Source organism: Nomascus leucogenys, chromosome 1a (genome assembly GCF_006542625.1).
Source record: "Nomascus leucogenys isolate Asia chromosome 1a, Asia_NLE_v1, whole genome shotgun sequence".
NCBI lineage: Eukaryota > Metazoa > Chordata > Mammalia > Primates > Hylobatidae > Nomascus > Nomascus leucogenys.
The window spans coordinates 75,330,683-75,348,906 of NC_044381.1; the positions used below are offsets into that span (position 1 = coordinate 75,330,683).

General features: G+C 37.2%; 1 protein-coding gene across 7 annotated transcripts in view; it reads left to right on the forward strand.

Moving 5' to 3' along the window:
• KIAA0586 (KIAA0586 ortholog) overlaps window positions 1–18,224 on the forward strand; it is a 122,194-nt gene that overhangs the window by 40,372 nt on the left and 63,598 nt on the right. For all 7 annotated transcript variants that reach the window (XR_004029700.1, XM_030811311.1, XM_030811318.1 and 4 more), the window contains exons 16-21: window positions 1,409–1,596; window positions 4,267–4,377; window positions 5,860–5,940; window positions 8,261–8,451; window positions 10,787–10,905; window positions 16,445–16,644. Coding sequence is in view for 6 of the 7 variants with exons in the window: in XM_030811311.1 (XP_030667171.1) it covers window positions 1,409–1,596; window positions 4,267–4,377; window positions 5,860–5,940; window positions 8,261–8,451; window positions 10,787–10,905; window positions 16,445–16,644 (890 nt within the window). In the remaining variant the exon portion in view is untranslated. The remainder of the gene's footprint in view (window positions 1–1,408; window positions 1,597–4,266; window positions 4,378–5,859; window positions 5,941–8,260; window positions 8,452–10,786; window positions 10,906–16,444; window positions 16,645–18,224) is intronic.

Below are 18,224 nucleotides of genomic sequence, written 5' to 3' on the forward strand. Positions count from 1 at the left end.
ATATTTTATGCTGTGTAATAGCAGTCTCTGAAATGATGGGTTCCTGCTGTAGTTTCACCAATAGGAAAAATTCTTTTGGTATGTTATAGTATATTATTATAGATGAAATGAAATTTTAAACAATGTTTTGGCTGGGCACAGTGGCTCATGCCTTTAATCACAGTACTTTGGGAAGCCGAGATGGGAGGATTGCTTGAGACCAAGAGTTTGAGACCAGCCTGGGCAGCATAGCAAGACCTTGTCTCAAAAAAAAAAAAAATTAGCTGGGCTTGATGGCTAACACCTGTAGTCCTAGCTACTCTGGAGGCTGAAGCAGGAGAATCCCTTCAGTCCAGGAGTTTGAGGCTGCAGTGAGCAATGATTACGCCACCATACTGCAGCCTGGGCAACAGAGCAATACCCTGTCTCTTAAAAAAAAAAAGTTTAAATATGTCATGGACATTCATAATAATTCAATAAGTTTGATTATCTTGTTAATATCATTATGTCTTTGGGGAATTATTAAGGTACTTTGTTTTGTACTTTTGAACTAAGCTATCATAAGTGAAAGCTGTGTGGGTGTGTAATCTAAGCCAATAGTTGTTTATTTACTTATTTGCCTTCTCTCTGAGTCTTCATATTAAAAATTGAACAGATCATTTTTGTCCTCACATCCACTCTTCAAATCTAATTAGCTCTTTTTTCTCTTTAGTGTCATTGCTGTTCTTTTGTTTTGATTAACAATTTAAGTATGAATTTTTTTAATATAAGAGACATTTTTATTTTTGATATTATGGGTTAATTTCATGTCAACATAATAGCTCTCTGTTTAAACATATCTTCTAGTAATAAAATAGCTCACACTTTTAAAGTCCTTACTGTGTGCCCGGTACAGTGCTGAGCACTTTACATATATTCTCTCATTTAATCCACCCTATAAAGCACATGGTAATATACAAATTGTATAGCTAAGAAAACTGAAGCACAAAAGGGTTACATAATTTATCAAAGGCCACACAGCTAGAGTGGTGCCAGGGTTCAAACCCAGGCAGAGGCAGTCTGGCTTTATAGTCTGTTTTCAACAAGTACACTGTACTAGCTTTCTTTACTTTGATATGTAGAAAACAAGTGGGACTTTGGAAGTGAAAGTTTTTGACATTTTAAAATGTGGATATTAATAGCTTTCTGTTAGCCTTTATTTTGAGGTTTAAATTAGATAGTGATGTGAAGTGTTGAGTACATATAAGTGCCTAATAAAAGTCACTGGGTATGGTGAGTATGTCGACAATGCTGATGATGGAGGGAAAGGTGATTGTCAGATAGGGCTTTTTTAAATATGAGAATATAGCCATTAAGATCCAGATGGTATATTAGACTTTTCCCTTTTTTTCTGAACTAGTTGACTTATTTTTTCCCCTAAACTTCTTAGGACAAACCCAAAGTAATAATGATACCATGCCACCTGCTGGAGTGATTGTCAGCAAGCCACACCCTGTAATTGTGACTACTTCTATTCCTCCATCATCTCGAAAAGTAGAAACTGGAGTAAAGAAACCTAACATAGCCATTGTAGAAATGAAGTCAGAAAAAAAGGATCCTCCTCAGCTTACTGTACAGGTATGCCAGGGTGCGTGAGTAGAAAATTTTAAGGAAGAAAAAATTTTTTTGCTTAACGTTAGTACGGAAATCCATTATATTGCTTCATGAAAATATTGCTTTTGATCATGGCTCTTTTTTTTTTTAAATTTATTTTTATTTTTTAGACAGAATTTTGCTCTTGTCGCCCAGTCTGGAGGGCAATGGCACAATCTTGGCCCACTGCAACCTCTGCCTCCTGGGTTCAAGCGATTCTCCTGCCTCAGCCTCCCAAGTAGCTGGGATTACAGGCGCCCGCCACCACGCCCAGCTAATTTTTTGTATTTTTTTTTAGTAGAGACAGGTTTTCACGTGTTGGCCAGGCTTGTCTCAAACTCCTGACCTCAGGCGATCCACCTATGTTGGCCTCCCAAAGTGCTGGGATTACAGGCATGAGCCACTGTGCCCAGCTGGCTCTGTTATTTTCAAAACTGTGATATTAATATGAATGTTTCTATCCTGTTTTGCATGATTTAAGCCGCTCTTCTAGGCCAATGACTTATATACAAGTGGCTTGGTGATATTCCAAAGGGAACAACTGAACTGTGTATTATAATTAATTTTAAAAAGTTAATGTATGCGACGTATATAATTGGTATTTCAAACTTTACACTAACATATGTTAGAAGACTTGAATGAATACAAGACTTCAACAGGCTCATGTGGGAAGAAACCCTTTGACATTTCACAAACATCTACCCTTTGGCCTGGGATCCAGCTGTAGAAGCTGAGGTCTTCACTAGGTCTGGACAAAAATGAACATGAGTATTTACATGTGACTTTCTATTGACCAGTCAGGAGGCAATTGTAGGAAAGCGTTCATGAACTGTGGTAAACTTTTTGGCTGATTTACTCCAACTCCTGTGTTCATCTTATCATCCTTGCTTACTTACAAATAATTAGAACACTCCAGTCCTTAGACTGCTCCAGGGTTCCTCTTTTGATTGAGCCAGGACAAATGAGTTTTCTTGGGCAACTTAGTATGCCCTCTGGGAAGAGAGAAGACTTGCCTCATTCTTGGATCCTTATCACTGAGGAGAAGATAATCCTGGAGCTGTCAGATGCCACCACATGAACAGTCAGCAGGCTGTTAGTACTGATTTTTGACTGGACACTCCTCCCTGAACAAACGAACCATCCATTTCTTCTGCACAAATTTATGCAGAACAGCCTCAACCCCCCAGCCTGAGAGATTCCCAGGGACTTAGAAATCACCATGTAGCTCCACAAACACTTCGTTCTCATAGATTGACTTCTGCCCTACAGCTAAAATTAACAGTGTGTTTTCACAGCCAAGTTGTTAGGGCTGAGGCAGTCAATGGATCTCAGGAAGATTCCCGGCCCTGTGCTTGATAGGAGCAAATGCACAATAAAGCCCTGGCCGCAGAACCTTTTAACTTCCAGTCATTGTTGCAGGGCAGGGAACTCCCAACGTGAACCCAAATGTGTTCCTCTCTTACAGCAGTCTTTGGGCATCCTTCTGACAGTGTAGGCCCACTAACCCAGTGGTGCAGCAGCTATGGAGGCTTCGGGAGACCTGGGGACACTTTAGCCTGGACAGCTCCCTGAGCCACGTACAAACCCGGTCAATGTGTATTGAATGAATGAGCATCACTAGCACAGTCAGTTCATGGAGGAAATTAGAGGATCTAGATCGGGGGGAAAGAATCCTAAATTAAAAGGCAAACGACACACAGTAAGAACATATGAAATGAAGATGCTAGTAAAGCATTAATTTTTAAATATAAAGATCTCTATAAATTAATAAGAAAACACAGATCCAAGTCTAGAAATGTTCAAAGGACATGAATAAGACTCTACAAAAGAGGAAGTACAGTTTATCAGCAAGCAAACTAAATAAATTTTGCCAGTAACCAAGATAATGCAAATTAAAATAACAATAAGATGCATCCATTTAAAAACTATTATTGCCAAAACAATCATATTATCTAATTTTGGTGAGGGTTGGGTAAAACTTAGACTTAAATATGTTTTTGATGATGTAGATAGAGGTTGTTAGGATTACGTCTCACCAGTACTTCCAAGAATCTTAAGTATTTGTGTCCTGTGGCCCAGAAATTTAATCCAATATCTGGCTATCTAGTATAGTGAATTAATTTAGAGTTTAGGAAGAAAACTGTGTGTGTAAGTTTTTTTTGTAGTGATATATATATAATAGTGGAAAAATTGGAAATTTCCTAAATTTTTCCAATTGAAACATAATTAAATAATTAAGACATGTTTGTTGAAATGTTATATAGTCATTTAAAAATATAATTATGAAGTCTATACAAAAGCATGATAAGTGTTTATGGTTCTTGTAATCACAATGAAAAATCAAGAATGAAAACTATTTTAAATTTTAGTTATGTATAAGTAGATAGTAAAAGACAAAGGGAATAGTGAAAATGAAGTTATCTTAGGATAGAATTTTGTGTGTTTTCCTTTTTATTTTTCATATTTTATAAAATACGCTTTCATAATTAAAAAATTTTGTTATCCATTGGCTTCACAATAAAAACTTAAAGAGCATGCTTAGTTTTTATGTATATATGTATACACACACACACACGCATATACATGTATATACACATACTCATAAAAATATTTGAGTAAAAATGATAAACAGCTGAATGTTGTTTTCTGTTTTAGGTATTACCCAGTGTAGATATTGACAGCATTTCAAATGGTAGCGCTGATGGCCTTTCACCTCTGTCTAGTCCCAAAGAAGCCTCTCTTCCTCCTGTGCAAACTTGGATAAAGGTATATTTCAGAATTTTATCATATTATTTCGAGTAATGTCTGACTGTAGATTTTAACTAATGTTACTCCATTTAAAGCCTTTTATCATAGTGATAACTTATTATAATAATTTAGATTTTGAAGAAAAGATTGAAAACAATTTTTTTTTTTTTTTAAAGTCAGAGTCTTGCTCTGTCGCCCAGGCTAGAGTGCAGTGGTGTGACCTCAGCTCACTGCAACCTCCGCCTCCCGGGTTCGACCAATTCTTCTGCCTCAGCCTCCTGAGTAGCTGAGATTACAGGTGCCAGCCACCACGCCCAGCTAATTTTTGTATTTTTAGTAGAGATGGGGTTTCACCATGTTGGCCAGGCTGATCTTGAACTCCTGACTCCTAGTGATCCCTCTACCTCGGCCTCCCAAGTTCGGGGATTGCAGGCGTGAGCCACCACGCCAGCCCAAAACAAATTTTGAATTGTTTATGAACTTGAAAGTTTGTTTCAGATCCTTACATTTGTAACTATTTGGAAAGTAATAATCTTTAGTGTAACTTTTTGGTAATTTAAGTTGTGAAACTCTCATGTGAAGAAAGAATTTCTGTCACTTTGGTGATGAATCTTTGATTTACATGGGAATTATAGATATCCTAAGTGAATTTTATAGTGACAGTTGGGAGTTTATATTTTGGAATGTTACCTTATTATCCTACTGTTGACATGATACAAAAATATGCATTTCTTCCTGGCATTTATTTGCTTTTGAATAATGAAGTTATGGCTTTACTACAAAGCAAAATAGCACTGTAACTTACCCCAGGTTTTGTTTATTGTAAGCAAATTTGGCCGAGGGTACAGTTTTAAAAGGAGAGAGAACACTAGCAATCTTCCATGATCGCAAGTAATGAAATAGAACTGACCCTCAGTGACATTTGTGCTTAATTGAATTTTTTCATCAGTAATTTTTTTAACCTTCTGTTTATTGAAACTTCTGTGATAACAAGCAATAAATTTTTGGACTGTTTATCATTCTGCTGTCAGTAAGAGGCTATTGCATGACTACATTTTATATAATGAGGCCTAATGATTAGATTTGTAAAATGACTATTTTGTTTTTTTTCTGAATTATTCGATTCTGTATCCATCTTTGTGTGAGTTCATATATGTTTATACTTAGATATCTACACATGCAAACACTTTCCTTTATCTTAATTCTAGAAGAGAAGTCTCAATTATATCAACCTGTTGATGAATTAAGTGATATTGCTGATGGAGTCCTTTACAGAAAAACAGCTGATTAATTTTTTAAAGCAATTGAAATGTTGACCTAATGGCTTGGGGACTAGCTTGGATTTCCTTTACTAATTAAATCAATTCTGAATAGGGTATTAAAATGATTAAAAAGGGCCATGTAATTATAAGCTTATACTATAGGTGGAAATATGATAAATTACTTATAAATTTTAAAAGTGTTAAGCACAACAAAAACTTTCTGAAAATGCTTTCTTAGACTCCAGAAATTATGAAGGTAGATGAAGAAGAGGTGAAGTTTCCAGGAACTAACTTTGATGAAATAATCGATGTCATACAGGTAACAAAGCTTAGAAACCATGATAAATTATTTTTCTACTGGTATTTTTCCAGGTTGTTGACTATCTTTGGACTATCAATATTATGTTACAGTGCTTTGAGATACTTTCTTTTACTTTTGAGTTAAATATACTTTTATTTTAAAACTTGTAAAGTTGTTATTCTAGAATGTCTTTAATCTTTATCACCTATCTGCCTTCATGAAGCTTCGTGATTATCTACCGTTTCCCACCTAGATTTTGTCTGTTTCCTGCTTTCTTCTTTCTTTCTACTGCCTTTGGCTTCTTTTCCTCCAATTTGTCTTTTTTTCATTCTATTAATTTTGGTTTTTGGATTTGTGGTGAGGTGACTAGTTAATTGATATTGAGAAAAAAGTTGTGAGAAATCTATAATCCGAAGGAATATCCCATATGGAAGGGTTATAGAATGATAGAAATAATGAAATAGAGGGAAAAATAGGCAGAAGTAAATTATAAAGGATGGGAGAAAAGATCATAGAACATTGAAACTACTTGACTATTAATGTCAGTAGACTTTAAAGAACACATTTGATCATGTTTCTTTGACTTTTAGAGCTAAGATCAGCTTTGTTAATCATAAAGTGAAATCCAATTTTAGAATATGCAGAGGTGTGAAGTATATTAATGTTATTCGCTCACAGATATGTCTTTTCTCATGTGAGTGCCACATGAGAATTTTGAAGGCAGGGACCTTATTTATTTTTATATTCCTAATGCCTAGCAAAGGTACTTGGTAATTGTTTATGCAATATACAAGTGAAAGAAATGGTTAGAGAAGTAGCAGAGGATTTAGCATTCAAAGACAAGTGTTCCTGTAGTAGCTCTGCCATTTATAAGCTGTGGACTTCATTTTTCAATGGAATAATATTACTGAGTTGTAGTATTTAGAGAGACCCAAAGTATTTTTAATTGAATTATTTATAGATAAAATGATGTCTGTGATTTGCTTCAAAATGATATGTGAAGGGGAAAGTGGCTAGATGAGGCAAGATTGACCATAAGTTGATAATTGTTAAAGCTGGGGAGCAGATAAATGCAATTCATGTTATTTATGTAACAGATACAGTACATGGACACTATTTGTTTACTTTTAAACACATGATATTTTTTGTAATAAAAATTTTAACAATTCCAGAAATAACTCTATTGGTTATGATGTGGTAATGCAAATAATTTGTAAGATGACTGACTGACCTTATTGCATATTTAAATGTAAATTATAAGTTGTATAAAAGCAAAAAGTGATTTTGGAAGTGTATTAGTCTATTTTGCATTGTTATAAAGGAATTACTGGGTAATTTATAAAGAAAAGAGATTTAAGGCCAGGCGCAGTGGCTCATGCCTGTAATCCCAGCACTTTGGGAGGCTGAGGTGGGTGGATTACCTGAGGTCAGGAGTTCAGGACCAGCCTGGCCAAGACGGTGAAACCCCATCTCTACCAAAAAATACAAAAGTTAGCCGGGCATAGTGGTGGGCGCCTGTAATCCCAGCATCTCGGGAGGCTGAGACAGGAGAATTGCTTGAACCCAGGAGGTGGAGGTTGCAGTGAGCTGAGATTGCACCATTGGACTCCAGCCTGGGTGACAAGAGTGAAACTCTGTCTTAAAAAAAAAAAAAAAAAAAGTAGAGATTTAATTGGCTCATGGCTCTGCAGGCTGTACAAGAAGCATGGTGCCAGCAACTACTTCTGGTCAGGACCTCAGGAAGTTTTACTCAGATAGAAGGCTGTGAGGGTCCAGGTGTGTCACAAAGCAAGGGAGGGAGCAAGAGAGAGAGGAGGATGTGCCAGTCTCCTTTAAACAACCAGCTCTCACATGAACTAACTTATTACCATGGGGAGGGCACCAAGCCATTCATGAGGGATCCGCCCCCATGACCCAAGCACCGCCCACCAGGCCCCATCTCCAACACTGGGGATCACACTTCAACATGAGATTTGGAGGGGACAAATATCCAAACCATATCAGGAAGCATCAATTTTTTAATGATAATTATTAAGTTCATACATTTCCAGAGAGAAATAATAGTGTTTTATGTAGGAATAATTATGTTTTCTAGTTTATTTTGTGATTGCATAAAATGAATATTGGGTTCTAAAGAGAAACTGATTGTGTAATTAAGGGTTCCTCAATATGTATGACTAATGTGTATATTATAATTAATGTGATATCACCTAATTAGAAATGCTGTTGGTTAATTTAGAAGGGTTTCTTAATTCACCTAGTTCCTTGCTTATAGTTGGTATTCAGTAAATGTTGAACAAATACATGAATATAATAGTTTTGTTTTTGTCACTACCAGGAAGAGGAAAAATGTGATGAAATTCCAGACTCTGAACCAATTCTGGAGTTTAACAGAAGTGTTAAAGCTGATTCTACAAAATATAATGGTCCTCCATTTCCACCAGTTGCTTCTACTTTACAGCCCACTGCCGATATTCTGGATAAAGTAATTGAGAGAAAAGAAACACTGGAAAATAGCTTAATTCAATGGTAAGTTTATAATGTTTTTGGTATCAATAGAACCATAGTAGCAAATATAAATGGAAAGTATTAAATTGTGGCTGAAAATATTCTTTGTCTTCTTTTGTATATTAAACTTTCTTTGCTTTAGTCACTGGAAAGTGTTTGATATAATGCTGAGGGCTTAACTATTGTTGGAGGTTATTGTTTTTGTCCTTGAATATTTGTACTCAGTCTGTCTACTCTGGCAAAGTAGACTATTAGGAAGCCTTAAAAATGTACATGTTCTTTAATCCAGTGATTCATTTCCAGAAACTTATCCTAAGGAAGTAATTATGGTTTGCTACTAGGCCAGGGCCACGAACCAGTACCGGTCTGTGGCCTGTTAGGAACCAGGGAACTAAGCTGCACAGCAGGAGGTGAGTAGTGGGTGAGTGAGCATTACTGCCTGAGCTCCACCTCCTGTCACATCAGCCGTGGCATTAGATTTCATAGAAGCACAAACCCTATTGTGAACTGTGCATGTGAGGGATCTAGGTTGCATGCTCCCTATGAGAATCTAATGCCTGATGATCTGAGGTGAAACAGTTTTCATCCCGAATCTATCCCCCCACCCGCTACCCCACCACCCCTGCCCTGGTCTGTGGAAAAATTGTCTTCCACAAAACCAATCCCTGATGCCAAAAAGGTTAGGACTGCTATACTAGGCCATATAATACCTAGTACTACAAAGAGGGCACTGTTCTAGGTTTGTTACATACTGATAACAACAAGCTGTAATATGTTATTATTGTTACATATTACAATAACAATTGTAACTTGTTACATATGAATATGAAATGAATGCTATTATTTGTATTTTTACTTGTAAGAAACCTTAAGGAAGTTATGGAATAAGTGAAATGGCTGAATATTAATATAGTCATGAAAATTAGGTTTAGAAGAAATTTAATGATATAAAAAGATATTCATAATGTACTGGCATATAAACGAAGCAGGATACTAACAATGTAACCCCAGTTTACAAGATCTTACTCAAAAGTAAGTAGGCAGCTAGCACAGTGGCTCACGCCTGTAATCCCAGCACTTTGAGAGGCCAAGGTGAGTGGATCACCTGAGGTCAGGAGTTGGAGACCAGCCTGACCAACATGATGAAACCCCGTCACTACTGAAAAAAAAAACAAAAACAAAAATTAGGTGCGATGGTGCACACCTGTGGTCCTAGCTACGCGGGAGACTGAGACAGGAGAATCGCTTGAACCTGGGAGGCAGAGGTTGCAGTGAGCTGAGACTGCGCCACTGCACTCCAGACTGGGCGAAAGAGTGAGACTCTGTCTCAAAACAAAACAAAACAAAAAACTGTGCATAAAACAAAAGTTTGAAAAAGCATATATAGCAAATTAACTGTGTTTATCCCTGAACCTAGGATTATAGGTGAGCTTTATCAATTTTTTAAACTCTTAGATTTTTTCTAAATTTTCTACAATGAACACCTGTTATTTATATAATAATTTTTAAGAAGTCTGTTAACTGCAGTAAAGAAATGTTCTAGAAGTCTCCTATTCCCCTTTCCCTTCCTGAAGATGACCTTGGAAATAAATTTTTTCTTTACATTTTAAGAGGAAAACTACCTATAATACAGCCTATATGTGTATTACCTTGAAGAGAGGGCAGCTGGACATCTTTTCTAGCTCTGATCTTATATGGTTTTTATGTGTGCACTCAGAGTGGAAATCAAACAGTTTAGGTACATTATATGCCAGATAGTCATTGGCCCAAGTCTTATTTTGAGTTTGGGAGTTCTTTTAAGCTTTTCATTAGACTAATCTGAAAGATTTTAATTTGATTTCATAAACTATCTCCCACGAGGAGATTCTGTTTAGTGTGGTTTATCTTCTTCAGAGGTACTTTTTTTTTTTTTTTTTTGAGACAGGGTCTCACTCTGTTGCCCAGGCTGTAGTGCAGTGGTGTGATCATGGCTCACTGCAGTCTCAACCTCCTGGGCTCAAGCCATCCTCCCACCTCAGCCTCTTGAGTAGCTAGGACTACAGGCATGTACCACCTAATTTTTGTATTTTTTGTAGAGACAGTGTTTTGCCCTGTTTCCCAGAATGGTCTTGAACTCCTGAGCTCAAGCAATCTGCCCAACGTGGCCTCCCAAAGTGTTGAGATTACAGGTGTGCACCATGATGCCCAGCCCATTTTATTTTTTTTCTTCTAGATTTAACTTTCACAATGACTGCTTTCACACCAACATGTTTGTGGCATTGGTAAAGGTTATTTTTAAGGGTGGTATGGCTAACATTTTTTACATTTCAATCAAATTGAGGAATCTTAACTTTTATCTGCACCACCATCCCCTCAGGGTAGAGCAAGAAATAATGTCAAGAATTATCTCTGGGCTCTTTCCAGTCCAACAACAGATTGCACCTAATATCAGTGTTTCAGTCAGTGAGACAAGTGAACCACTGACTTCTGACATTGGTAAGTGAAATGGAATTTATTTTTGTTTTTATTAAAAGACAAAAGCTTTAGTTCATCGTGGATTTATATATTCCAGAGGTCGAGTAAATCCTCCAGTAACAAAAGGTAAGCTCTTCTAACCTTACTTCCTAGTACTTCTTTGGTGATGGTTAGTTCTCTCTCACCCTCTTATTTCATATTGCAGCTTTTAGATTATTAAACCACTCTTCATACTTCCCACCCCAAGTCTCTCTGTTATCCCCATAGTACTTTGTACATATTTTTGTTATAGTAATTATTAGATTATATTAAGGTTGGTTTCCATATCTGTTTCACTCTTTTTTTTTTTTTTTTTTTTTAGAGACGGAGTCTCGCTCTGTCGCCCAGGCTGGAGTGCAGTGGCGCAATCTCGGCTCACTGCAAGCTCCGCCTCCCAGGTTCACGCCATTCTCCTGCCTCAGCCTCTCCAAGTAGCTGGGACTACAGGCGCCCGCCACCACGCCCGGCTAATTTTTTGTATTTTTAGTAGAGACGGGGTTTCACCGTGGTCTCGATCTCCTGACCTCGTGATCCACCCACCTCGGCCTCCCAAAGTGCTGGGATTACAAGCGTGAGCCACCGCGCCCGGCCTGTCTCACTCTTTATACTATAAATTACTCAGGATTTAAGGATGTTTCTCCTTTTGTGCCTAGTCCTTGCCCAATACCCAACAAGAGTTTAAGTATTCATTGAATGGTTAAAATGAGCCTCTTTATGGAGCCTATGCCATTCTTTTCTTCTCCTTCTCTTCTCCATTTTTTTCTTTTCTTCCTCTTCTTTTTCTCCTTCCCCTTTTTCCTTTTCTTCTCCCCCTTCTCTTCCCCATTTTTTCTTTTCTTCCTCTTCTTTTTCTCTTTCCCCCTTTCCCTCTTCTTCTCGCCGTTCTCTTCCCCATTCTTATCCCCATTTTTTCCTTCTCTTCCTCTTCCTCCTGTTTTTCTTCCTTTCCACCTCCTCCTTGTTTTTTTGAGGTGAGTTTACTTGCCATAAAAGTCACCACTTCTGAGTGTACAGTTTGACAAGTTTTTTGTTTGTTTGTTTGTTTTAATTAGAGCCAGAGTCTCCCTCTGTCATCTAGGCTAGAGGCTGGACTGCAGTGACATGATCATAACTCACTGTAACCTCTAACTCCTGGGCTCAAGCAACTCTCCTGTCTCAGCCTCCCAAGTAGTTAGGACCATAGGTGTGCGCCACCATGCCCAGCTAAAAATAATTTTGGGTCCAGACACAGTGGTTCATGCCTGTAATCCCAGCACTTTGGGAGGCCAAGGAGGGCAGATCACCTGGGGTGAGGAGTTTGAGATCAGCCTGGCCAACACAGTGAAACCCCATCTCTATGAAAAATATAAAAATTAGCTGGGTATGGTGACACATACCTGTAATTCCAGCTACTCCAAAGGCTGAGACAGGAGAATTGCTTGAACCCAGGAGGCGGAGGTTGCAGTGAGCCAAGATCACGTCACTGCACTCCAGCCTGGGCAATAGAGCGAGACTCTGTCTCAATCAATCAATCAATCAATCAATTTTGCAGAGACGGGGTCTTGCTATATTGCCCAGGCTAATCTCAAACTCCTGGCCTCAAGTGATCCTCCTCCCTCAGCCTCCCAAAGCACTGGGATTACAGGAGTGAGTGACCGCACCTGGCCCAGTTTGACACGCTTTGACAAGTTCACACAGCTATATATTAGCCACATAATCATGAGATAGAAAAACATTTCTGTCGTCTCCAAAAGCTTCCTTATGCCATTTTGCAGTCAATTCCTAAACCTCACTCATGCCCACTGGCCCCTAACAACACTGATCTGCTTTCTATTACTGTATTTTTACCTTTTCTAGAATTTCATACATATGTAATCATGCAATATGTAGCCCCTTGTTGGCTGGCTTCTTTTATTAGCATAATATTTTGACAATCATGCTATTGCATGTAGTAATAGTATAATGTATAGATATACCATAATTTGTCAATCCATTTACCACTTGATGGACATTCATAGTCTTTCAGTTTTTGGGTATTATGAATAAAGCTGCTATGAACATTTGTAAGCAAATCTTTGTGTAGAAACCTTTTAATTTTGCTTGGTCATAAGTAAATGTTTAACTTTATAAGAAACTGCTAAACATTTCCAAAAGTGGGTGTACTATTTTGCATTCCACCCAGCAGTGTATGTGACTTTAGTTGCTCCACATCCTCCCCAACACTTGGTGTTGTCAGTGTTTATAATTCTAGCCATTTCTGAACATATGTGGAGGTATTTCCCTAACTATACTAATATCTGAGTGGTATAATTACTAATGATGTACAACTTTTTAATGTGTTTATTTGCCATCTGTATATTTACTTTGGTGAAATCTTTTTAAATCATTTGACCATTTTTAAGTTCGAGTCGTGTCTTCATATTACTGAGTATGAAGCTTTTTATCTGTTCTGGATACAAGTCCTTTATTGGATATATGTTTTGTAAATGTTTTCTTCTACTTTGTGTTTTGCCTTTTTGTTTTCTCAGCATTATTTTTTTAAGACAAAAAGATTGATTTTGAAGAAGTCTAATTTATCAGGTTTTTTCTGGTAGTTTGTAGGGATTTTTGCATGCTGCTTTTAAAAAAATCTTTGCTAACCCAAGATCATTAAGATAGTTTCCTATGTTTTCTTCTAGAAGATGTATGGTTTTAGATTACACATTTAGGTTTATAGTATATTTTGAGTTAAGTTTTATGGTGTGAAGTAAGGATCAAGTTATTTTTTGTTTGGGATTTTTTGGCATATGGATATCCAGCTGTTCTAATACCGTTTGTTGGAAAGATTATCATTATTCCATTGAACTACCTTAACACCTTGGTTGAAAATCAGTTGGTTATATATGTGTGCATCTTGTTTTTGGACTTTGTATCCTATCCCGTTCACCTGTAAGGTATACTAATAACATACTTATTGATTACTGTAATTTAATAGTAAGACTTGAAATTGGATAGTGAAAGTTTTTCTAACTTTGTTCTTTTTTTTTTTTTTTATTCCTGTTTATCATTATCTCTACTTTTTTTCTTCTTTCCAGCTTCAGGATAAGCTATTCTTTCTCCCTCATGGACTATCCTTTAACAGCCCGAATCCTAGACTTCAGAGTCTATATTCACTGCTTTAATTTCTCATTACCCACTTCCTCTTTGGTCCTTATGGGTTGGCCTTCTTTTGCCCTCCCCCTCAAGAAACTCCTTTCTCACAGCATTTGCTTGTCAAAAATGCTTCCCTTTTTCAAATCCTTGTTTTACTGTATGGCTCAAGCATAGGCACTATTGACCATCTCTGATTCTTAAACTCTTCTCCTGGTGTTGGCTTCTTAGACTTCATTCTGTTATTCTTCCTCTTTTAGAAAAAAAAAAACAAACTTCTTTAAGACCTTCATTTTCTCATTTTATTTTCTGCTACTTGAATAAAATTGTTTCCCTAGTTCCCGTGCTTTGCCCTCTTTTCTGTTTTTTTCCAGTTTCCTCCTGACATTAGTTATCCTGTGTCAGTTGATGAACCCTAAGCCATGTATTTGGGCCGACAACTTGCAGTTCTGCTGGTTGATGAATAATGTGCTTGATGCTCCCCTGGCATCTCGTCCTTAGTATGTCTAAAATGCTTCTCATTTTTGAGATCACAGTTCTCCCAGCATCCATAATCTCTAAAGCCTTGGAGTTATTATTTGTTCTATTTTCTTTGCTTTGCTCTTCCTCATTCCCCCCTCAGCCATACCCTATATCCCAGCTTCATAGAGTTTATTGTTGCATTTGACTAATTTGTCCTATTTAGCATAGCTCAAATGCCTCCTTCTATTGTTACTATCCTGGTTTTCTCTCATTATCTCATCTTTGAAGGAAGGACAAAAATGAACAACAAATTTATGAGAAAATTGTTTTCCTGGTGAAAATCGGACAATTTACAAATTGGGTATTTAGATCCTGTTTTCTTCCCTGTAAAAGATTTGTGTTTGCTTTTGTTTTGCCAGTGTCTGGGTAGGGATTTGGGACCTTATAAAAACGATGTTCTGATTTTGGGCCATGCTCAAAGAATGAATTATGGAAACTAAAAAGGAGATGTATCAACATATATTGTCGAATATGAATTTGGGATTGTGATCGTCTCTGCTATGGTAACTCAAGAGCAAATTGCTGTTACTTACCCCATCAACAAGGGATCCCACTACACTTCTACCCACTTTTTAGGGAATTCTGGATATTTTTACTATAGTTGTGTTACTTAAGCAGTACTCTTTGGTGGGGTCACATCTCCATCAGGTTGTACAGATTAGTACCCACTTATTTTCCACATGGAGCTTTATAAATATCACTACTTTGTGTCAAATAAAGTCTCTTCAGGAGGTTTTACTTAATTTGATGTACATTCATGTAAGTGAAAAGTGCAACCCATTCAGATATTAATATACCTATAGGATGTGTGATAACAAGCACCTCAACTGCAGTAGATGTTAATAACTGATGTATCTGAAACTAGAAGGAAGGGAAGTTTGCCTTCATATTTAGTGCATTCTTTTGTTTTAGTGGAGATCTATCACAGAGTTTCCTGTTGTTATACTCTTGGAAATGTGAGTTGTATTCAGATGAGGGGATTTATTGTGCTCATTTTTATCACTAAATTCTGTAGTAGTAGAGAAGAGGCCATCTGAGTACATTTTCATCTCCCTTTTTTTTATTTACAGAGAGTATTTGTTATGTAAGTTGTCCTCTTAGTCTTTTTCTTAATAAGTAGGTATGTTTGTATTTTCATTTTTATTCCTCTTTCCACCCTCCCCAACCCACCCCCATACACGTATATTGGCATCTCTAAACTTTTTTTTTTTTTTTTGACGGAGTCTCACTCTGTCGCCCAGGCTGGAGTGCAGTGGTGCTATCTTGGCTCACTGCAAGCTCCACCTCCCGGGTTCACGCCATCCTCCTGCCTCAGCCTCCCGAGTAGCTGGGACTACAGGCGCCCGTCACCACACCTGACTAATTTTTGTATTTTTAGTAGAGACGGAGTTTCACCATGTTAGCCAGGATGGTCTCAATCTCCTGACCTCATGATCCACCCGCCTTGGCCTCCCAAAGTTCTGGGATTACAAGCGTGAGCCACCGTGCCCGGCCAGCATCTCTGAACTTTTAAGAATGAAAGTTTGGTCCAGGCTCGGTGGCTGTCGCTCATAATCCCAGCACTTTGGGAGGCTGAGGCAGGTGTATCACCTGATGTCAGGAGTTCAAGACCAGCCTGGCCAACATGGTGAAACTCCATCTCTACTAAAAACACAAAAATTAGCCAGGCATGGTGACGCGTGCCTGTAGTCCCAGCTATTCAGGAGGCTGAGGCAGGAGAATCGCTTGAACCTGGGAGGTGGCAGTTGCAGTGAGCCAAGATCACATCATTGCACTTCAGCCTGGGTGACAGTGACACTACGTCTCAAGAAAAAAAAAATAATAATAATGAAAGTTTGAATTGCAAGCATGTTTCTTGCCCACTTATTCTGAATTTTTTTTTTACTTCTAGTGGAAGGAACAAGCAGTGGCGCCCTCCAGCTTTTTGTTGATGCTGGTATTCCTGTGAACTCAGACGTGATTAACCATTTTGTGAACGAAGCTCTTGCTGAGACCATTGCTGTTATGCTGGGTGACAGAGAAGCAAAGAAGCAAGGTCCTGTTGCTACAGGTGTTTCTGGGGATGCTTCAACAAATGAAACATGTTTGCCGGTATGGGGAATTTTTGATACATTTGTTGAAGAATAGTAAAATAGATGAATTTTAAGCTGCATACCATAAGATCATGGTTTGTGGTAGAAGTATTATTATCATTTTTAGAGACATGGTCTTTATTTATTGCCCTGGCTGGTCTTGAACTTCTGGGCTTCAGTGATCCTCCTGCCTCAGCCTCCTGAGTAGCTAGGATTACAGGCACCAGCCACCATGCCCAGCTTGTGGTAGAATTTTATTCCTTGTTGCTATGACTAAAGTAACATTTCCCCCACCATTTTATTTTAAAAACTTTTAAATCTATAGAATAGTTGAAAATATGATACAATAAACATCTGTACACCCTTTACCTATACAGTTGTCCATTGGTATACATGGAGAATTGGCCAATGCTTGCATACTCGAGTCTCACAGTTGGCCCTGTAAAATCAAAGAATGTGAAAAGTCAGCCCTCTATATATATGCATTTCTTATCTCATGAATACTGTTTTTGATCTACATTTGGTTTAAAAAAACCAAATTTATATGATTGGCCTCTTGCAGTTCAAACCTATGTTTTTATTTAGTTATTTATTCAAGGGTCATTCATATTTACTGATTGATAATATTTTGGCACACTTATAAAAATCTGTCTTTATATCTGCTATATATTATATATCCTTTAAAAACCATTTGAAAGTTACAGACATCATGACACTTTACCTCAGAAGCATCAGCAGTATCTCCACAGAACAAGTTGCTTTCTTACATAACCAAAATACCATTATCACACCGCCCCAAATTTAACATTGATGTGTTAATAATATAGAATATAGAGACCATATTTAGATTTCCCTAATTGTTTCAAAAGTATCCTTTATAGTTTTTTTTTAAATCAAGATATAGCCAAGGATCATACATTCCTTTGCGTTATTATATAAACTGATATTCTTAATCTTTAAAAGAAAATACATTTCAGGAATTTTTATTGCTTGTTTAATCAACCTTACTTGTGTTAAAAAGAATTTATAATCTATTGTAGCAATATGAAATTATACAAAGCCAAAATTTACTATGTATTACCAGCTGTTTAAAACTATAGTTACTTCTGATCCTACAGATCACAAGGACATCATTTTATATACATGAAACATTTAAACATCATTCGATGTATAAATATAAAGTTATATACTGTATTTTACTTCTGTAGAGATTGTTGTGGTATAATGTGATTAGTGTGCCAAAGATTTGATCTGTGCTTTATTAGCTCATTGGCAATATATGCAGTACAGATGTGGTCAGGGTTATGGTTTTTTCTATGCCAATTACTTTGGTGTGCTTTCGGCCTATATATTGCATATATTTTCATGAGGGTGATTGGATGAGAAAATGTGGGAAAACCAGTGTAAAGAGCTTGGATTTTGGGGTTGGTAAAAGTTGAATTTGAATTCCAAGCTCCACTACTTTAGTTTTATTTCTATAATAAAGATAGAATACTTAGTTTAAATGACCATGGCTTTGCTGAAATCTGCTTCCTGAATATCTAGTAGGGCAAGCACTACTCCCAGCCTGCAACTTATCATTCTTTATCTTCAGAATTG